Source organism: Arvicola amphibius, chromosome 8 (assembly GCF_903992535.2).
Source record: "Arvicola amphibius chromosome 8, mArvAmp1.2, whole genome shotgun sequence".
NCBI classification, from domain to species: Eukaryota; Metazoa; Chordata; class Mammalia; order Rodentia; family Cricetidae; genus Arvicola; species Arvicola amphibius.
The window spans coordinates 64205830-64228747 of NC_052054.1; the positions used below are offsets into that span (position 1 = coordinate 64205830).

The window sequence follows — 22918 nt, forward strand, 5'->3', positions numbered from 1 at the left end:
TTGGCTTCTCAGTCAGCCTCCACCGTCGGCCACATTCAGAGAGTCCGGTTTGGTCGCATGTTCCATCAGTCCTGTTCCAACTGGAGTTGGTGATCTCCCGTTAGTTCTGTCCCACCGTCTCCATGGGTGAACGCACCCCTCACGGTCCTGACTTTCTTTCTCATGTTCTCCCTCCTTCTACTCCTCATCAGGACCTTGGCTTTAATTCTTTTTATGAACACGTCCTAAATTGCTAACATCTCTAACCATACATCAAGATGATACCTGCACGACCCATTTATATAACCTATGATTCATGTCTTTGTTCGTTCTTTCCATCTTTCTTTTTTCTTACAAGTGTGTATGGTGTTTTGTCTTTGTATGTGGCTGTGCAACACTCATATGTGTGGTGCACATGAATACTAACACAGTAATTTGGATCTGTGGGAATTGGAGACAAAGTGTGCTAAGAAAAATACTTGGGCCTCGTACATAAATGCCAATTGTTATTGACACTTGAGTCATTTCTTCAGCCCTGAAACATATCCTGTTAAAGAAATTGCTCACAAGAGAAACATTGCTAGGTCCCATAAATTCTTTTAGATTTCACTTAAACTAAAAAATGTCTGTCTAGTTTCCTAACAGTGTAGGGAGGAGGTATTGGTATCAAAAGACATGAATTATGAATATTTATAATGATGAATTCCGTTATGGGTCTAAGGATTATTATAGGTGTGAATTTATCTGACGTGGCTAGTTTGAAGGGTCAAATTTCTCTGGTATAAAATAACATGAAATTTCAAGGAGTTACATTTAGGAAATTCATAAAGCTTAATCTGAAGTTTTATCTCAGGTGGCTAATATAGTATAAAATCTACAAAAATATTTTTTCTCACAGTGAGAAGGAGCGTTATCAGTGAAAAGGACATATGAGCTTGATGTATAGTTACTTAATTATGTATCCATTTAAGGAGCAGCAACACTTATTACATGTGTGCTTTTACCAAGTCTCACTTGAGCATAACACAAACATCCACTGGAATAATACAGAAGATTAAGAACACTGCAAGCCGTGCTCTACTCCCAGATATGCAAATCTGAATTAAATAACAAATAAAAAATATAAAGACATCAAAAAACACAAACCCAAATGTAATAGTTATAGGATAATTTGAGATTATATTCAATGACATACTAAAGAAAGAATTCAAAAAATTATCATAACAGTATTAAAAATATCAAAGAGGACACAAATCACTTCCAGGAGATGGCAGTGAAATCACAAAAATTTGCATACACTAAAAAACTGAGTGAGCATGTGACAAATGCTTCCCAAAATGTACAAAATAATGAAAATAATTCAAGTCAAAATATGTGAATAAAAAACAAAATAAATACAATTAAAATCACAGTGAGAATTCTCTTTAAGGGAATATTGACAGTTGAATCCAGGATATCATGGCTTGAGGAAATGGCAGAAGGACTATTTAAACTATGATAAAGATAAAAAATAAGGACAATTGAAAGATATATGAGGCAAGGGGGGACACAATTCAAGAATCAAATTCACAAAATTTTGGCAGAAGGACTCACTGATGAAACAGCAGTATAGTAAATAAAATGTGATAGAAATTTCCCCAAATAAAGTGAGACATATGGCCACTTAGGGACAGGAGGTATTTAAATACTGAACAATTAATATTAGAAAAGAACTTTTCTCCGATTTATTTTATTTAAAAAATTTCTCATTCAGGTAAAGAAAGAAAATTCAAAGTTACAGAAAGCCACCTTCTAGATAACAGCATATTCCTTCGTGAACTCTCTTAAAATGGAGAGTATCAGTGATACAATTCAAGAAGTTAGAGAGAATATTACCAAACATAATCACTATACCTGACAAAGTTATCTTTTATAATCAAAGGAGGTTGTGAGGCCTTTTCAAGGTTATAAATTTGACTACAACTGGAATTTATTAAAATCCAAAAGTGGAGAGCACACTCCTGAGATATTTTTATTTAATTTGAAGTAGGAAGATCCACTTGTGATTCTGATATTTGAGATAGGAAGACATGTTTTAAAACATGTGGTGGTGATACATATCTTTAGTCCCAGCACTGAGGGATCAGAGAAAGGTGAATATCTGAGTTTGAGTCCAAACTCTTCCACACAGTAAGTTCCAAACAGCCAAAGCAGAAAAGAGAAACCATATCTCTAACACAAGACAAAAAATGAGGGAAAGATAAAAGAAAAAACCATGCCTTTAAATGACATCATTTCATATGATAAAAGACATATATCTTTATCTGGATCGTAAGGTGGTAAGACTCAATTTTAATCTAGGTCATATGATCTTGAAAACCACCCTCTAGTGTGAACTACACTCTCTGTTGGGAGTCTATATAAGAACTTAATAAAAGGAAATGTGTATTCTTTGTATGCTTGCTCTCACCTTGCTAACAAGTCCATTCCTTCACTGGCATTAGAGCACAACTTTGGGATTCAAGTGTTAATTGAATATCAATGTAGACATCAGCATCATGGACTGAAAAATAATTATAGTCTTAGTTTTTGTATTCTTATATAGCAATTGTTGAATTAACTAAACCATATCCTAATGCTCACACATGCACACACACATATATGCAAAGAGAGAGATTGAGAGAGAGAGAGAGAGAGAGAGAGAGTCAGAGAAACACAGAGAGACAGAGAAAGATTCATTCTGTAAATTCTGTTACTCTAGAAAACCCTATCTAATACATAGGCACGGAAATGTTTAATGATGTATGTAAATTATAGGAAATCATAACCACTTTAAGAGTATTTTGAAGGACATTGGAAGAACTCCAACACACTGAATTGTAAGGTAAATATATGTTATCATGGAAGATGAAGACAGCACTAGAATATAAGACAGAAAAACAACTATTAGGAAAGTATCAAATATAGCAATAACAAAAATTAGCAGTATTAGGAAATAATTCTCAAAAACAAAATTTATTTTTACACTCTCTAATCATAATTCACAAATAAGATTGGTTTGTAACACCAGCATTTATTTTTGCTTCCAAAATCAAATGCTACTTACAAATATGAAAAGATTCCATATAAATTTGGGGGTAAGTGATTTTGAGAAAATAAAACATAACAAAGAAAATGAGGTGCTAAACACTTAATGGACGTGAATAGAAAATTCTCAACTAAAGGCTGAAAAATATAACTGAACAAGACAATAGAAAGATCTGTCCCCATGATAAACATAATTTCATTGCACAGTTACAAGGATGGTTCACCTTATGCAAATCAGTTAAATAAATGTGGTACTGAAATACACTCAAGCAAGGTACTATATAACTATCCAAATATGTCCAGAAAGATTTTTAAGCAAATTTTAGCATCCACTCAGAGTTAAAATTTAAAACAAACAAAATCCTGATACAATGGAAGGACCACAATTTGTTTTCTTCTTTATTAATTACTATTTTTTTCAGTCTGATCATATTAAAAAGTTTTTCTAAGGCAATTGAACTGATAACATTGTACTACATGAATAGATACTCAAAGAATTTTCAATAAATCCAAAGTGAGGCCAGGTAAATGTTGTGGCGCATGTCTTTAATAAAAAATCTTGGGAGGCAGAAGTAGGCAAAACCCTACCTGTTTAGTCTGGCATGCTTAGTGATTCCAAGTGAGCTAGGGTTGAATTTAGAGACCCTGTCTCAAGAGAAATGAGCAGAAAATGGACAAGGAAGTTCTCGTCTCTTCATCCTTAATATCTCAGAAAGTACAGAAAACATTAAATATATAAAAGAAGGAAAGAAATGTACCCTTTGGTAGCATGTAGGCATCAGTAGAGGTAGAGTGTTTTCTAAGTTGACATACTCTATATAGGGAATTGAGGTCTATCAACACAACTTTTGGAGACCCTGTTGAAGCATAGTTAATAAAAACTCAGAGACAGAAATTAAGGTTCAAACTGAAGACCAGAAAACAAAGCACTCAGCCACTGATTCTTACCTTAACTTCAGTCCAAAAAATGGCGATAGTCCATCTAGGAAACCTCAGAATGTGACTGAGACTGAGATTGTCTCCTCCTATTTTATAATCCTATTTTGTTCTGGGATTAAGTGCATGCACCATTACTGCCTGGTTTCTATGCAATCTAGTGTGGCTACTAGGATTAAAGGTATGTATTTACTTCGGCTACGGGGATTAAAGGTGTGTGTCATTGCTGGCTAGAGTCATCTGTAAGGCTGCGCAGTGTGGTTGTTCTAATTTTCTGATTTTAAAGCAAGCTTTATTTATTAAAATGAAAATAAAATGTCATTATATTTTTTTTGTCTAAAATTTAAAAATGCTATAACTGATATAAAAACCATATACAATAAGAAAAATAAGTATATTCAATATATACAAGCAATAAATACATCAACAGTGTCTAGTCCATTTGCATTTGGCAAATTCAAAGAAAATACTCCATATCTTTCTTATCTTGGTGAGTACAAATTATTGTACCTACTTTACTTTCTATCATAATTTGCCTTCCTTGTCAGGTAAAGAAGGAAAGCTATAAATATAACTATCTCATCTTCACCTTCATCAGAAACCCAAGAAGGATATAATATTAACTGAGTAAACAGAAAGTGCAAGCAAGGAACTTTCAAAATATATGAGTAATGACAGAAAGAACTGGTTACCTTGACATTCACCCAAAGATCCCTTGCAATGTAAGGGCATCCATCTTGGGCCTACAGTCCTAGCATATTAGACAGACTTATCTGTTAAGCAGGATATTCTGAAGGGTTGTCTGTTGGTGGGGACTGTCTCTCCTTGTCTTGGCAATGTTTGTCAGTCATGTTCTTTAGTCTCCTGCTTTTCCAATTAGGGCAGCATACTATCAGCAGTCTTTTTCTTGCCCAGCAGCTTCCTTTTGTCACAAAGAAAGCAAACTCCGTGTGGAGTTTCTTCGATGTCCATTTTCTTCTCTGAAGTTAATTGGCGCTGCCAGGAGCACACATGCCTCATTGTTATAAAAAAGATAAACCTGGGTTATTAAAACATATTATGTGCTATATTCTATAGATTTCTGAAGTGTTTGAACTTGATCTGTATATAATATATATCTTTTTTTAGAGCTTGAAAGTGTACCTAATATGACTACAAGTTTATACTAGGTGATTAACTACTTAAGTGCATTTCATCATTATTCTAAACAGTTGGTAATGATAATTTTCAAGGAATAGTCCTTAAAAACTTGCATTACATTGTTAAATGACTTATACAGGTGTAATACCTTGAACAAGAGTAGAAATGTATGTACAGCATTTTCTAACAAAATTAATCTCAAATTTGTATCAACATACAAAACTTGTATAAAATGTATAACAGTACAATCCAATTTTAAATATTTAAAAGTAGTAGTTGCTTTTCAGAAGTAGATTCAATAATCTACTTTTTTACATTATCATTTATCTACCCCTATGTTTCTTTTCAGAGTATATTTAATAATTTACCCTTTTATCCTATCATATCTATAATATCCATATACCAGTGAATGATCAAAAACCACCTACCCAACCTCTTGGGAAAGTGAGTGTCACATCCGTAAATTTACTGCCTTCTATCTGGGACAACAGTATCTTTAGGGGATCCTGAAAAATAAATTGAGTTAATTGTTATGTCCTGGGAGAGGTAGCTGAATTATTTCTTGACCAGTCTAAGAGTAATGGTAAGATGTAGGGCTTGTCTCAGGTTCTGGCTAGAGTAGTCTGTGATGCTGAATCATCTCTAGATTGTATTGAGAAGTTTGAAGTTCAAAACTGATCTTTAAGTGGTTTCATCAGCTGAATGACATTATATGAATCAGGTGGAATCATTGTTGTGGGACCCCATCTTTTTCCTAGAGACTTTAAACATTACTGTGGGAAAATTTATTGTTCATTGTGGAAAACTTAAACATTTCTCTCATCACAATAGAAAGTTTGTATTTCAATAGATATTCAAATAAAGATTCCATAGAGATGAAAGTAGATATGGGGAGAAGTAAAAATTTTAAAAGCATAGTTTTTTATTCCTAGATTTTATGTTTGTTTAGGTACTGAGATTTTACCCTGAAGAGGATAATGACATCATAAGTCAGGTTTCTCTATGCTTGGTGATTCTTTCTAGATAGCTATCTTTTTTTCTTTAGGCATGTAAATGTCTGAAGATTCTTGACTTTTCGAAGATGGATATTTTCATGCGAAATCAAGAACAGAATCCTTCCCCAACCCTTGAGATTTCCTTACAGCATGTAGAATTGTCACTTCTGTGAATGAGTGGTCATTTCCCTTTATCAAGAGGTTTCCCCTTTTCAAAACAAATCTTGATTAATTTTGATGGCATCCATAGCTTTTCTTCTCCTGTGGTAAAAGGAGCAAAACCCCTTAGCCAATGTAGCACATCTCCTGAATCTTCTGAGGTCAACACATTCCTGAAATACACTGGCTGATTTAATTCAGAAGTTTATTTTCTATTGTCCAATGTCTTTCTGAAGTTGCTGCTCCTTATCAGTATTAAGAAAGTTCAAAGTCAATAAAATATCATGCAATCTCTTCCTCTGGGTTTTTATCATTCCTTTCTGTTTGTTTAACATATCCTTATAGTTTGATTTGATCTTTCTATTATAACTACCTAACCTGTAGGACTGTGTGGAATATCTGTAATAGGCTTTGTATTATAAGTAAAAAACGGTTTCATTTTCTTAGACATCTGCTGGAGCATTGACTGTCTTTATGTGTCCTGGTAATTCATGAGAAACCATTGTTTGATTAATTTCTTTTATATCACTCATATGTATTGGTTCCCATGTATATTCTTTGACTTCCTTAGAGTACTTTGTGCTAGATGGTCTTTCAGAGAAAATTATCAGATATGCAGTTAATACTCTGTGTAAGTCATCTCAGGCTCTAACATGAACTGATGAGGCTAAATCCCATCCTTGTACCTTCTGTCCCTGATTATCAATTTCAATAAATTTCTCAATTGTTTCAATTCTTTTTACTACTCTTTTTGTAAAGTCTGAATCTTCTGTCCAGTGTTCTATTCTTTTGCCATCATTGAGGATATCAAGGTATGAAACTTGTCCAGTAAAAATAACATCTCATCCTTGAACATAATTTTGATGGTGTTTATATTATTTTCTTGGAGAGATACCTTATCCATTAATCTGTCATAACTTTTCAATAAACTCTGATTGTTAAATTCAACAGCACAAATTCTTTCAGATATTTCTGTCAAATTGATTCTATCCCTTCCATAGTATTGATCTTCTCAACTAGCTGTCCATTATTAGTCTGTAAAGACTGTATTATTTCTAAAAGTGCCTCATTTTTTGACCCTGTTATAAAACCATTTTTAATGAGACAATATGAAAAACAAAACTAATTCTTAGAATCAAATAAAGGGATGTAGAATGAAAATTACATAAACCTTGCAGAATACCATTCATGGTATAATCAAAATGGTTATTGAACTCCTGGATAGTTATGCTACCAGTAATTTTTGTAGTTTTTCAAATCTTACCTGTTGTAAAGCAATTACAATGAATTGGAGAAGGTGTAATAATCATTACTGGCCAGCAGGTGTTGTGGTTGCAGTTGTGTCCAAGAGATGCTAGTAGCAGTGACTAGCGTGACTAGCACATGTTGCTCACTTAGGTACTAAAAGTATACTTTGTTTAACAAAATAAGAGCAATTATTAAGGCAATGAAACAATTTGGAGAGTTGGGGCCCAGGATAAAGAGAAAACCCATAGTTTTCCATTAGTGCAAGCTGCAGACTGCGTGTACCTCAGGGACCACAGGTAGCAGCGTGTGGGCCAGCATGTAATGCATCAAGAAGCAATGTGTGGATTGTGAGCCAGGAAACACTGAGCAGCCATCTGAGTGATAGCTGGAGATATGGGCAGGAAAGTCAGTGCCCAATGTGCCAACTGATACCAAAAAGAGTGGACTCGTCCCAATGTTTGGGTGCCAGATGATAATGGAAGTACAAAATAATCCCACACTAGTTAAAAATATGTATAATAAAGAGTTATTTATATAGGGGTAAATTTACAGGTCACAGTCCTAGATCACAGTCCTCTGCATGAACAGGGAACAGGAATGGAGTCTAGCAGCTGGAAGTAAGAGCTCGAAGCAAGAGAGTGAGTAATTTCTATTATAAGAGACCACACCCAAGTGGGCTGGTATCTTAAAGACTATTAGCTGAAGGAGCTCCCACAGCAGGTTTTTAAACTTTTGGAAGAGGATATTATCTGCCATTATTTATGAGTGGTTTACAAATAGGAAAGAATTATAGTTATCAGATGACTTTCTTCTGATAAAATCATGTTTTAGTTGAGTCTTTTAAGTTATAATAATGATGTAGCCAGTTAAACATGTGGATTTTCTAAACATAACTCAAAACTAACCTGAAGAGAAATTTGTGAAAGAAACACCAGTCAGGGCACAGCAGTTGCACGTGGGTCATAGGAGTCAGGGGAAGCTATAGTAGCCACCTGGGAGTAGCACACATTTAGGGCTTGGGGTAAGCAATGCAACTGCAGGAGCCACAGGCAGCTACCAGGGGCCATGGAAAGCCATATAGATGTCCAGTGGAGTGGCAGAAATGATGGGCATGGCAGTCAAGAAAGCTAAGCTGGGCTGGATGGAAGCTAGAATCACTAGTGCTTCTCCTGAACCCCAGTGGCAGGATTTGGGTTCTAATTCTTAGAGCTAGAATTCCAATCCCATCTCTGCATGGGGCTGGTTTCCATAAAGACTCAGGCAAACAGATATGTTTTATGAATTAGTGCCCCTAAATTTGGGCACTAAAATGAAACACAATTATTAAAAACTCAGAGACAAAAGTTGGTGTTCAACCTGAAGACCAGAAAAACAAAGTATCCAGTCACTGACTCTTATTTCTACCAAAGTCCAAAAATGGTGATCCTGCCTCCAGGCAACCACAGAATGAGACTGAGACTAAAAGCCGTCTCCTCGCATTTTATAATCCTCTCTAATTCTAAAATTAAGGACATATACCACTACTACCTGATTTCTATGGCAAGCTAATGGGTTTACTGAAGTTAAAGGTGTGTGTAATTGTGTCTACTTTAATTAAAAATGTTTCATTGCTGCTTGGTCTGTAAGTCTGGCCAGTGTGGCTGTTTTATTTTTTAATTTTCAGGAAACCTTTATTAAAATACAAATGAAATGCCACTACATATTGTTTTAGGATAACCACAAAAAAAAGTAAGATTTGTAGTTAATCATACTGTGGAGAGCATGAAAGAGCCCATACAGAGGATACACAGAACTCAATATTGAACAAAGTATGCAAAGTGACCACCCAATCATCAACAGCTATCTGAAGCAGTATATAGAGCTCTATTATGTGGGATTCCCCTCTATATGCTGTGATTACCATTGATTAATAAAGAAACTGCTTTGGGCCTCTAGCTGGGCAGAGCAAAGGTCAGGGAAACCTAAACTGAATGCTGGGAGAAAGAAGGTAGAGTCAGAGAGAAGCCATGGAGCCACCATTGGAGACAGACATAGGCTGCTAGCCAGAACTTTGCCAGTTGGTCACAAGCCTGGTGGTAAAATAGAAAGTAAAAAAAGTAAAATATAAGAGTGAACTAGAAATATGCATAAGCTAATAGTACAAGAAGTGTTGTAATTAATACATTTTCTGTGTGGTTATTTGAGTCTGGACAGGTTTTTTTGATTATATAGAAATGTTTACAATTACATTTTAGGAAATCCCTCCTAAATCTAAACTTTATTCAGATTGTTTAAATATTTGCAACCTTTGTAAAGCAGTTTTACATCAGGAAACACTCTTTCTCCCAGCTTACACACATCAGTTCAGCAATCCTCACCACAAATGCACAATGCTCTTCTTATTTAGCTCTTTTTTTTCTTTACACTCTGTCATGCTTTGTAGTGCTATTTTGGAGTTCATGTGTTCTAGCTGAGATTTGAAGAAATATTTCTTCTGTTCCAGATGTCCAGCTTTCCTAGTTTTTCATGCTTTTTATGTGACTCAACACTAATCATAGTCAAATTGAGGAGGAGGTTTGATTTGGCTCATGGGTTACAATAAAGAGATGAGAAGGCAGGAATCTTGAGACTACAACTAAAGCTTGGAGCATGAAGGAAAAATGCCTGCTGGCTTTCTATGCTTGAGTTCTCATACAGCCCTTCCAATGGACATCACCGCCCAAAATAGGTTGGGCAGTCTTACTCAATTACCAATTAACAATATGCTTAAATAATTTGGCAGCAGGCTAGATCAATGGAGATATATATTTCAGTTAAGGTTCCCTCTTACTTTGATGTGTACTTTGTGTCAAGTTGATAAAAAAAAAACTAAGTAGAAAAACAAGTTTGCAAGCTCTATAGTGTTTGCTGACAGCAAATAACCTAATCTTTCTAAATTTCTAGGATTAGGAAGCTACTCAACTTTACATCAGTTTCTTCACATATAATCACATTCCTGGCATTATGAAACATATTATGTTTAATGGGGTTACTCATTTGGTGTGCATAAAATAAAATTATTGATAGTTCAACAAGATAAAACAATACAGTTATAGAAAGAGTAGGTGAAATTCCTGATACCAGCATGTGTCTAATTTCCTGCAGATGCCACCATCTGTGTGCAGTGCTGATTGTGGTCCTGGATCAAGAAAATTCTGACAGAAGGGAATGGCAGCCTGTTGTTTTGTTTGCCATCCCTGCCCACAAAATGAAGTTTCTAATGAGACAAGTGAGTATTTGCTTCTAAGATTGTAGTATGGAGGAGTGGGTCCTTTGTTTCATCTTGCCCAGCTCCTGGCTGCCTGGCCGCCTGGCCGCCTGGCCGCTCGGATTGCCTATACCCGAAATAACCACACCAAAATTGTATTTATTTAATTACTGCCTGGCCCATTATATCTAGCCTCTTCTTGGCTAACTCTCACATCTTGATTCAACCCATTTCAAATAATTTGTATAACACCATGAGGTCGTGGCTTACTGGGAAATATTCAGCATGTCTGACCTGGCAGCTTCATGGTGGGTGGCTCTCTGACTTTGCTCTTTTTCTCGGCATCCAGTTCTGTCTTCCCCGCCTACCTAAGTTTCTTCCCCATCAAAAGGCCAAGGCAGCTTCTTTATTTAACCAATGAAAGCAACACAAATATAGAAGGACCTCCTACACCATGAGATGAATGCCTCACATAGATCATCCTCTCTGAAATGCACTGGGATGATCATAGTATCTAAAAGGCCATTGCAGAAATAAAATATATTACTTTCCCAAGTTTGTTTACATAGCACTGTGATTATTAGCAATGCCACTTTAATTAACCACCTTATTCCATGACATACATTTTTGCCTCACTGAAAATCAATAGTATGTGGTCTTTTCTCAGAAAAAAAACATTTTTGATAATCAAATTAGAGTGTGAGTGAATTTTCAACAAGATCTTTAATAGTGATTAATCTCCTCTGAAACTCCATGTAAATTTTATTTCTTTCATGAATCTTTAATGGTATTTATTTTTTCTATTAACATATGTGTTTGTGTCACTAAAGTTAATAGGCACCATGTACAAGCAGGAATCAATTTAGAAGAGATCAATTGAACGTAGTTATGTATGTGCTAGGAACCAAATCCAAATTCTCTGTAAGATAAATAAGGAGAGGTAATCATTACTTGTAAAATTATCAGACATTGCTACGTATTAGACAGATGGCCTCAAATAAATTCCAGAGACACATTTTTCAGAAGATCAAAGTGATTTGAAATTCAAGGAAATGTGGATACAATTTGACACATGATGTAGAAAATTTGAAGTCCTTTAGTAAATATTTTTATATAGAGCACACAGCTAGTAATGTCAAAACACAGAAGATTAAAATTGTTTCCTATGAAAGCAACTAACCACAGTAATCCAAATGGTGTTGTCTTCTACACAACCCATATTAGTCAAATGATTATTTGTTTAGTGTTGGTTTTATAAAGATGGCAGCTTGATAGTTTTTCTATCCTACTGCCTGTCATCCTATATAATGAAAATCCTTAAAGGACATTTATGGGTGGTAAGATGACACAGAAGTTATATTCCTTGCTACTAAACCTCATGATGAGCTCATCCCAAGGACCCATGTAACAGGAAGTGGTTGCCAATATGTAGAGTTGTGTTCTGATCTCTATGTCCTCTCACATACCACATATTTTAAATTAATTCTTAAAAATTTTAATAAGATCATTTTAAATATAAAAACAAATGAGAGTAAAGTTCATTTACAACAATAAATACAACAAAATTTCAAAATTTTTTATTATTTATTTATATATATGTATATAATATGTGTGTACAATTACAGGTGCGCATGTGATAAACATCCTGCAACATGAATAATAAAATCTGACAGACAGATATTAGGATTCAACTTAAAAACTAGAAATCAAAGCAGACAAGTCACTAGAGAAGTCTTACTTCTAACAAGGTTGGGCAACTGCAGACTAAGCAGTAGATCCTCTCTCTTTTCCCATTTTATATTCCATCTAATTCTAGGATTAGAGGTATGTGACTCCCTAATACTCAGATTAAAGGTGTGAGCCACATCCACTTGGATGTTTCTGCATTGATCTTGTGTTGCTCAGGGTGGCCTTGAACTAACAAAATTCATCTGCCTTACTCTCTTATATACTGGGATTAAAGGTGTATGCCAACACTACCTGATGCCTAGTAGTTTAACATTGTACTTATGATCTTCAGGCAAGCATTTTTTTTATTAAAATACAAGTGAAATGTCACTGTAACAACCAATGATCCTGTAGCTAGACTTACAGATACTCATGAGATCCATGTCATGGGTCATGGAAACTGAACTCACATCTACTGCAAGAGTAGTACATTCTCTTGACAACTAGGACCAATATTTAGTTCCTTAAGCAAACTAACTAATTACTTGTGTCCATAAATGCATTTTCCTAAATAAAAATGATGTAAAATCTAGAAGTACATCATCACTCTGCAATTCAATACAATTGCAATTACATTTCTCATATTTGACTTGGTAGAGATTACTGTTATTACTTCCAAGAAGACCATCATGGACCCACACTTCCAAATGCAAAACCAAGGTTTTGTTTATTAAGTGCAGGTTAGCATGGGTCCTCTGCCTCACGGTCTGACATAGCAGATGGAGGGAGAAGGACCCTATCTACTACTGTAAGGGGTTTATAAAGACAAAATCCAAAAAAAAATCATAAGGTTACAGTTTCAAAATACAAAATTGCATATCCTATATCATAATTGGCTAAAGTTGAGGTAAAGTTCAGTAGTTAGTTCCTGATAGGCTGTTAGTATCTAAAGTGGATAGCAACAGTCCCCCTGGTTACATCCTTCAGACATCTGCTAACACTGTGCTAACTTCAGGGGTTTGCTTGATATATTTCCCAGCTTATATCATCCAGCTGATAGGGGAAGTTAGGTGAGGGAATGGGCTGTAGCCAATAACTTTATGTAACTAACTTAAGCTCCTCCATTAGCTAAGGAGGGGTTCTACCTACGGCCTTCAGCTTATTCTGGGTGCTGGAGGCAGCCTTCAGCACTTCTGCAGCCTTCAGGTTATCCTGGGAGCTGGGGTATAGGTCAAGATCCCAAAAGGGCCCAGCACAGAAATGGAATCTTTTTCTGGTCTTTCATTACTCCCTAAGAGTTCTATGTGGAGTTCAATCCTGAACTCAGATTCTTCAACCGGATGAGAATAACTTGCAAATTCTATTTCACCTTCTTTGGAAATGGAATAATAGGCAGAACAATATACATTATTATTAGTATGCATAACCATAAGCTGAATGGTATTAAGCCTTTGTTTTACAAACTGTACCAATCTGTTGATTATATATGGGCAAACAGCTAAAATAAACAACAAAACCAATAAAAATCCTATAACAGCAGAAATAAGGATAGTTAACCAAGGAAAGCTATTCAACCAGGATTTAAACCATCCTAGTGGAGCTGGAGAGATGGCTCAGAGGTTAAGAGCACTGGCTCTACTTCCAAAGGTCCCAGTAACCACATGGTGGCTCACAACCATCTGTAATGAGATATGGTGCCCTCTTTTGGCTTGCAGGGAAATATGCAGGCAGACCACTGTATATTTAATAAATAAATCTTAAAACAAAACAAAAACATCCTAGTGAAGAGTCCAATCCTTTTTTTTTTTTTGACTTGGCTAATCTTTCCCTAACTATAAAAGAGCAGAAATAAACTCATACCTTTGAGTCCTAGCAATAAACATAGATTTGGGTTAAAAGTATGCAAACTTATATTTAGAAGACAACCAAAAGAAATTTAAAACCCTAAGCTTGTGACCCAAACAGTAAATAGTCATTGCTCTATTAGCTTATCAGAACTATAACCGAAGGGGAATGAAATCTGAAAAATTTTTATATTTTAATTATTTATTTATATTGTTGTAACCTACATTTATATCTTAAATTTTTGATGCTGTCAAGTTAACAAAGCTACATCTAGTCTAGCCATCAATACTGTCAGGGATCTCAGAAGGATAAATAAATTATTTTAAGTAGACACCAAACAACTTTTAAATCTATTAAAAAATGACAGGGACCAGCCAATATACAGTCATACCAAGGTCTCCACAGCATTGCAGGCAGAAGTATGAGAGCAGCAGGGTTTACCAGGTCCATAAGGTGAGATGTTCCTACGGAGGGACATGTAAAATACTGATCTTATTTTGTCTAGGCAAAAGTGGTGCAATCAGTTCTTCAGTGTCCACAGTCTGGGCTAGGTCCTGGCAGCAGGTTGAACCATTGGAGTATCTTGCCCAGAGATCAGCATCATCATTATCCAGGTGGAGACATTGTGGTGTTCCACAATTTTCTTTGGAGACCTTGGGTCATTGCTAGGATCTGGGAGTCTCTGTCTGATAAATGCCACATTCCACTGATCGCTGATGTAGGGATACCCAAGTATATCTGATTAGACAAACTTTGCTACAAATTACTTGTTTTAAGCTTGACTTTAAAAACATATCAGGAAACTAAATAAGACTTATCCCTGTAATTTTATTAATACTTTAAGGATGACTGATTATTAACTTGTATTTCTAACAGTCTATAATAAGTTTGCACCCTTAATAGGACTAGGACTTTATATCATATTTTTATCAGATTTAACCTTTAAATTAATGACTATAGATTGAAGCTAATAAAGAAACCAAATTAGTCATTCTGAGGGTAAGAAAATAGAACAAATTTGTATTATATTGCCATATATTAATGGAAAAGCTACTAGTTCTTTTTAGTATATATGACTTAGTTTATCCAAACAGCTTAATCTTACCAAAGTTAGCAAGGACAATGAGGCTATACATACATTTTTAAGACTGGTTAGACCTTAACTAATGATAGATATTTTAAAACCATTGTTTTTAACTTTTTAAAATCTAAACATTAACAACACAAAATATTTTATAACCACAAATGTTCCATAATGTATGTAATTTTATTGTAGCTGATGTTTTTGATGACTATCATCTGGCATTGGTGTTTCTAAAACTATTAAAGTCCATTCTTGCATCTGGACTTTTTTGGGGACTCTTATGTAGTCTCAACTTTCCCCTGTGATTTTATTATGTTTTTACCTGGGTGACTCTTGAATTACAAGGTTTAACTGACAGAGAAAGGTACATTCTTGTGTATAAAATCATTGAGGTGCGGCTTTTCAATAAAGAGCAGCATAAAACAGTTTTAACATTATCTACATCAAAAAGACATCCAAATTCTTGCTAACCAGAATCTAGTGACCAGAGCTCAGAGAAAAATTATAAATACAAAACTTATAATTACCACAAACTAATTTTTCAACAAAACAAGCATACACAATTTTCTCAATAAATAGACATGACCCTTTAACAAGCAAACAAGACTTTTTAAAACCAGAATTAACCTAATATGTCAAACATTCAGCTTATTTTTATCTTTTATTTTTAAATTTAGTATTTGTAGGTATGAGAAACCACAGCAAACATAGTTCACATCCTCTGACCTTTCACACTTTTCCACAACTTTTTACACATCTTCTACAATTTTCGATATACCTTATGCAATTTTCAGGTCTGGCTCTCCATCTATCTCTGATCCATTGGTTTAGTCAGACATTTTTAAAGAAACTCCTTTTTTTTCTTATCTTTCCTTTATTATTTTAGTATCCTGCTTTCTTTTGCTTTCCAGACAACATTAAAACCTCTATCACAGTTTTTGTCTTTCCTCTCATTTCCCAGACAATATGTAAATTTCCAACAAATTTTTTTTCTGAGATTTCATCCAGCAGAACATTGCATAGATATAACATTTAAAGCAAAAGCAAAAATATATATCTTAATCAATAATAACTTGTATCCAATTTCATAAAAAGGGAATAAGTATTTGTAGCTCAATGTATATAAAGAATAAAAATCCATATATTTTTCTTTTCCTGGGGAAACAAAAGCATATTTTTCCAAAACATTATGCATCTTTGATGTTTACTTTAAAAATTAGCACTCCACAAAGTATGCAGGTTGGTATAATTTAACATTTTTTATAAGCAGTATAAGAACAGAAAAGGGTTAAGATGGAAAACTGCTGGCCAGCACAAGAGACCTTGAATATTATCACAGTGAAGAACTTGGTTTAGGAAAGAAATCAGGGGATTGGGAGCCCTGGTGGGCACAGCGTGCCCTTGGTTGACAATATTTCTTAAAAAAAAAAAAAAAAAAAAAGTTAACTTTTTTTCTGGCCATAATCTCAGATTCTCTGTTTTTCATTCATGCAGTTTTTCAATTGTAAGCAGTCAATTCCCTACGCACAGGTGTAGGTCCCTTTCTCAAGATACCTAGACAGGGCCTGCAGAGAGGGGCATGGAGGAAAATATTCACTTCCCAGGCTGGGCTCAGATGGCTCCCTAGCTGTAAGGCTCAGCTGTGCCCTGGTACTGTGGCACTTCTTAGACTGCTGCAAGTTGCAAACCCCCAGGCTTCTTGTAGCCTGTTTTCTCCTCCCACCAGGGCTGTTCTGATCTGCACACCTCTGCCCTCGCCCCCAGTGGGTGCAGCATGCCAACTTCGCCACCTGCTCCATCCCAGACACTGCTACTGTTATTGGAGCCCTGTGGGCCCCACCACTGAGCCCTGCCTGAGGGACCCCAGAGTGTGCAGGGCATGCTTCCAGCATGCACGGAGCTTGTCACCTTGTGGCAGAGGAGCTTGTGGTCCTCTGCCACATTGCACGCAGTCTTGGCTCTCAGCACCCAGGAAGTGTGTTCTCTGCCATCAGACTGGGCTAGGGGTGTAGACCCTAGACTGGCAGCAGCCGAGGTGCTATTATTCCTGTTATGCACTCCCTTTTTCCTCCACACATTTAGGCCAGTCCTCGTCAGTCAAATCTTAAACACAATAGACAAAGAAACAACCAACCATCAGAAACCAAATAAAAGCAACAGAAAGAAAACAGCGAGGCTTCAAAAACTCAACCAAAGGTCTGATGTCCTGGTTATGTTCCCTGACTTGAGATACAGCCAAGATTCCAAAGACCATATGAACCCAGGCTCCCAGTGGAGGCTCTGGATTACTGAGGACTTAATATCCTCCAGATGGGGTTCCAAACCCTCCAAAAGAGGAAGCTGATCAGAAGCAGCTTCCCCATTCTGCAAAGATTCCAGGCTTCTTGGGGGGCTATGGACAATGAGGAGGAACCTCCAGACGGGAGCCTGCTCTCCCAGTGGGCTCCAGAACTGTTTTCTTTAGATGCCTGTGATCCCGGCCCTACTGACACATCTGTCAGTTGTTCCAGACATTGACCATTATGGACCACCTCACAGCTTCAGACATGGCATGCCGCTACAGACACCAGCGTGGGCTGTTTTAAAAGGAAAAAGAATTTCCAGCCCACAAAGAAAGGGGAACTCCTTGCTAGAGGAAAAAAAAGGATCTGCCTGCTAACATGCTACCAGATTTACACATAACAGACAGAAATCACAAATCACAGCTACAAATGGCTACAAACATCTGACAGACAGTATTACTCACTGGTGGTCCAACAACCTTCGGGATAAGGGTCTGGGGGTTCTTGGGTCATCCCAGGTGAGCCCCCAAATGTTGTGCCTGAGACCTAGAACCCCCAAGAAGACCACCATGGAACCACACTTCCAAATGCAAAACCAAGGTTTTGTTTAAGTACTGGTTAGCACAGGTCCTCTGCCTCACAGTCTGACAAAGCAGGAAGGAGAAGGATCCCACCTACTATTGTTAGTAGTTTATAAAGACTAAAGCCACACAACAATCACAAGGTAACAGTCTCAGAATACAAAATTACATATCCTATATCATAATTGGCTAAAGATGAGGTAAAACTCAGGTGTTAGTTTATGATAGGCTAAGGGGGATAGCAACAGCCCCCCTGGTTACATCCGCGTCTGCTGACCCCTTGCTAACCACAAGGACTGCCTGATATATTGCCCAGCTGATATCACTCAGTGGATAGGGAAAGTTGGGTGGGGGAATGGACTGCAGTCAGCAACTTTATGTAAGTTAGGCTTCTCCATTAACTAATACTTCCCCCAAGGAGAGGTCCTATGACCTTCAGCTTATCCTGGGAGCCTTCGGCTCTTCTGAAGCAAGTCTTTAGGTTATCCTGGGGACTGAGGTTCAAAAGAGCCCAGCACAGAAATGGAATCTTTTCTAGCCTTTCAATTACAATTTATGTGGGGTGCTATACCTCAAAATAAACCTTCTGTATTATCACTCTGCATGGGTATTCTTGTGCTATTGTGCTCATGATATTACATTAATATCTTCTTTACCCCTGAGTACATTTATAGAGTCTGGCCCTCACAGAGATGGAAAGAGGAAGGAAGAAAGACATTCGTTTGTTCTCAAAGGTGATGGAATCAAGAAGTAGGGCTTTTTAATGCTAAGTATGTACAGAGATTTCTACTTTCAGGATAGGGTTTTGTTTTTTATGAACAAGACTCAGGGATAAAGGATTCATACTACCAGATGAGGACAAAATGAAAACTCATTTTTAATTTAATTTAATTATATTTTTCATTTTAAAACAAAAATTATATTTATATAATTTTCATCTCTCATTTTTCACTCCTTCATCTCCCCCATAAACCTAATCACTCGCATATTCAGCTTTGTTGCTACACTTATATGTACACACTCATGTAAATAATACAAGCACATATAACTTTCTGATTATCAAAGGACTTAAGTCTTCTGGAGCATGGCAAACATGGATCTAGTAAGTATTGCCCTTCTCCCTCATTCTCTTCGCCTTGCTAACATCCATTAGATTGCAGTGATAGTTTGAACAGTCACAATAATTGGCCTTATTAGGAGGTATGGCCTTGTTGGTACAGGTATAGTCTCATTAGAAGTGTGTCATGATGGAGACAGACTTTGAATTCATGCTAATCCAGGGCTCGCCATTCATCTTCATAAATTTTTATTTTCCTACAGGTCACATCTGTCTCCTCTCTATCTAGAGGCAGTTCTTCATCCTCCCTAATCAAAAACCCTTCCCCTCTCTCTTATTGTTTTACCCTACTCCTCCATTCTATATCTCCTGTTATTGCCTCTTATTCCCAACCCACTGTCCTCTGTGACAAATAATTTTCCTTTTATTGAGAACTTGGTCTTGGCATGTTATGTGCTGACTCCAAAGGTCCCTACAGATTCTCTTTAGTGTTGTTTCTCAGTCAGTGTGTTTGAGATGGTAAATTCAAACTAGAAAAGATATCAACTGACTTGCCCCAATAGAAGACACAGTCTCCATCTAGTTCCAGGAGAGTATTCTGAAAACAGACAGAATGACATCAGGAGGCAAGGAAACCATGGGATCTAATACTTTAAAATATTCTCTGTGTAATGCAATGGTTAATTATTTAAACTTCTGTCAATTCACCAGTTTAAGTTTTTTCATCATAACATTTAGAATTTACAGAAAATGTCTGTGCTTTCTGATAATATAATAAATGGCATCATCAACAAACAGTTAAATAGAAAATATAATGATTTCATTTCGTTACTCAAAATGATAATGCATGTGTATTATGAAATGGAAGCATTGCTATGCAACAGTGTCACTCAACTACATCCTCAGCAACAAAAGCAGATAATGCAATGTTTCTCCAAAGCAATTAATTGAAATATCCTCCCAACAAATGGTTGAAGTTGCTCTAATCATGCTTTCCTTTCTCCATCAGATGTGGATAAATGTGTGAGGTGTCCAGAGGACCAGTATGCCAACAGAGGACAGAACCAGTGCATGCCAAAGGTTGTGATCTTTCCGAACTACAAAGACCCCATGGGGTTGGCTCTTTCCTTAATGGCCTTATGCTTCTCTGAATTCACAGCTGTGGTTCTTGGAGTATTTGTGAAGTGTCATGACACCCCCATTGTGAGGGCCAACAACCAGAATCTCAGCTACATCTTGCTCATTTCACTCATGTTTAGTTTCCTGTGTCCCTTACTCTTCATTGGACATCCCAACTCAGCTACCTGTGTCATGCAGCAAGTCACATTTGGAGTTGTATTCACTGTGGCTGTTTCTACTGTGTTGGCCAAAACAGTGACTGTGCTGCTGGCTTTCAAAGTCACAGTCCCTGGAAGAAGGATGAGGTACTTCCTGGTTTCCAACTACATCATTGTCATCTGTACCCTCATCCAAGTTATTCTCTGTACAATATGGTTGTGATTTTCTCCTCCATTTATTAACAATGATGTGCACTCTGTGCACGGCCAAATCGTCATTGTGTGCAACAAGAGCTCAGTGACTGCATTCTACTGTGTCTTGGGATACCATGGTTCTCTTGCCTTAGTGAGCTTCCTTGTTGCTTTCTTGGCCAGGAATCTCCCTGACAAATTCAATGAAGCCAAGTTGCTGACCTTCAGCATGCTCTTGTTCTGCAGTGTCTGGGTCACTTTTATCCCAGTCTACCACAGCACCAAGGGTAAAGTCATGGTGGTTGTGGAGGTCTTATCCATCTTGGTTTCCAGTGCAGGCCTACTGGGATGTATCTTTATCCCCAAGTGCTACATAATTTTGTTAAGACCAGAAAGAAATTCTGTTCAAAAGTTGAGGGAGAAAAGATCTTTTTGAACACAAATTCATAAATTGTAACTGACAACTGTAATATTGTTATAGAGCCACCTATTACAATGCAGTGCAAGATATATCCATTAACTAGAGATTCTCATTGTTTCTTCTAATGATGATGTCAGAAGTTCCATGTATACTACTTTTCTGTACATTGTGACCTATAGTCTTCTACTCAACATATAAGACATAATTATTAGCCATTAGTGCATAGGGGATATGTTCCTTACATTTTCTGAAGTGCAATAAGAGTGAAAATAAACCTCAAATGTAGAGGCCCAAAAATATGAGCCTATTTTTACCTTGTGTGATTGGTCAGAGAGTTTGGAGGTTGCTTAATATTTAACAAGTAGAATTATGCATCATCACTCAGGATATGGCTATTTGTTATTTTTTTCAGCTAACTGAGTTCTCCTTTGTATCACGTTAAAGAAGTCTTTTGTTGCCTTCTTCCCTTTTGTGTTTTGGGTTAAAAAAGTGCATGGAAAATTAATCATGGGTGATTTAAATATTCACTGAAACTCCCTTACAATACTATCCTATATATTTATTTTATTATTATCACTCTTGTCTTTGTATTCTTTACTAACTTTACTTCCTCCCCTCCTCCCATTCCCCTTCTGCTCCCCCATTCACGCTCCTCCTTCCCCCTCCCTCCTTAAGAGAGGGCAGGGAACCCTACCCTGTGGGAAGTCCAAGCCCCCCACTCCCACATCCAGTCCTAGGAAGTTTTGTATCCAAATAGACAAATAGAGTAGGGTCCCAAAAAGCCAGTACATACAGTAGAAACAAGTACCAGTGCCTTTATCAATGGCTTCTCAGTCAGCCCCCATTTTCAGCCACATTCAGAGAATCCAGTTTGATCTCATGCTCATTCAGTCCCGGTCCAGCTGGATTTGGTGAGCTCCCTTTAGAACAGGTGGGTGGACCAACCCCTCGCAGTCCAGACTTCCTTGCTCATCTTCTCCCTCCTTCCGATCTTTTTTTTATTTAACATATTTTCTTTATTAACTTTTTCTTCTCATTTTTATTATTAAAGATTTCCATCTCCTCCCCTCCTCCTCCCCCTTCCCTCCCCTCCCTTCCACCCATACCCCCACTCCCTCCCTCTCCAGGTCAAAGAGCCATCAGGGTTCACTTCACTATCTTAAGTCCAAGGTCCTCCCAGCTCCCCCTAAGTCCAGGAAGGTGAGCAACCAAACTGACAAGGCTCACAGTGAGCCCATCCATGCTGTACAATTCATGTTCATTGCGGTTGTCCTTGGTTTCTCAGTCCTCCTCCACCGTCAGCCACATTCAGAGAGTCCGGTTTGGTCCCCTGTTCCATCAGTTCCATTCCAACTGGACTTGGTGGTCTCCCGTTAGATCTGTCCCACCGTCTCAATGGGTAAACGCACTCCTCACGGTCCTGACTTCCTTGCTCATGATCTCCCTCCTTTTGCTCCTCATCGGGACCTTGGGAGCTCAGTCCAGTGCTCCTATGTGGGGCTCTGTCATTTTCTCCATCCAATGCCAGGTGAAGGTTCTATGGTGATATGCAAGATATTCATGAGTATGGCTATAGGAACTGGACATTTCTGGCACCCTCTCCTCAGCTGCCCAAGGACCTAGCTGGGGGCGTCTTCCTGGACACCTGGGAACCCCTCTAGAGTCAAGTCTCTGCCAACCCAGAATGGCTCCCTTAAGTAAGATATATAATTCCTTGTTCCCATATACCCCCTTCCTATATCCCAACCATCCTATTCCCCCA

General features: G+C 37.2%; 1 protein-coding gene across 2 annotated transcripts in view; it reads left to right on the top strand.

Moving 5' to 3' along the window:
* LOC119820332 (vomeronasal type-2 receptor 116-like) overlaps positions 1-21171 on the top strand; it is a 63590-nt gene extending 42419 nt beyond the window's left edge. For both annotated transcript variants that reach the window (XM_038338524.2, XM_042055504.1), the window contains exon 8: positions 21128-21171. In XM_038338524.2, the coding sequence (XP_038194452.2) occupies positions 21128-21171 (44 nt within the window). The remainder of the gene's footprint in view (positions 1-21127) is intronic.
* The last annotated feature ends 1747 nt before the right edge of the window (positions 21172-22918 follow it).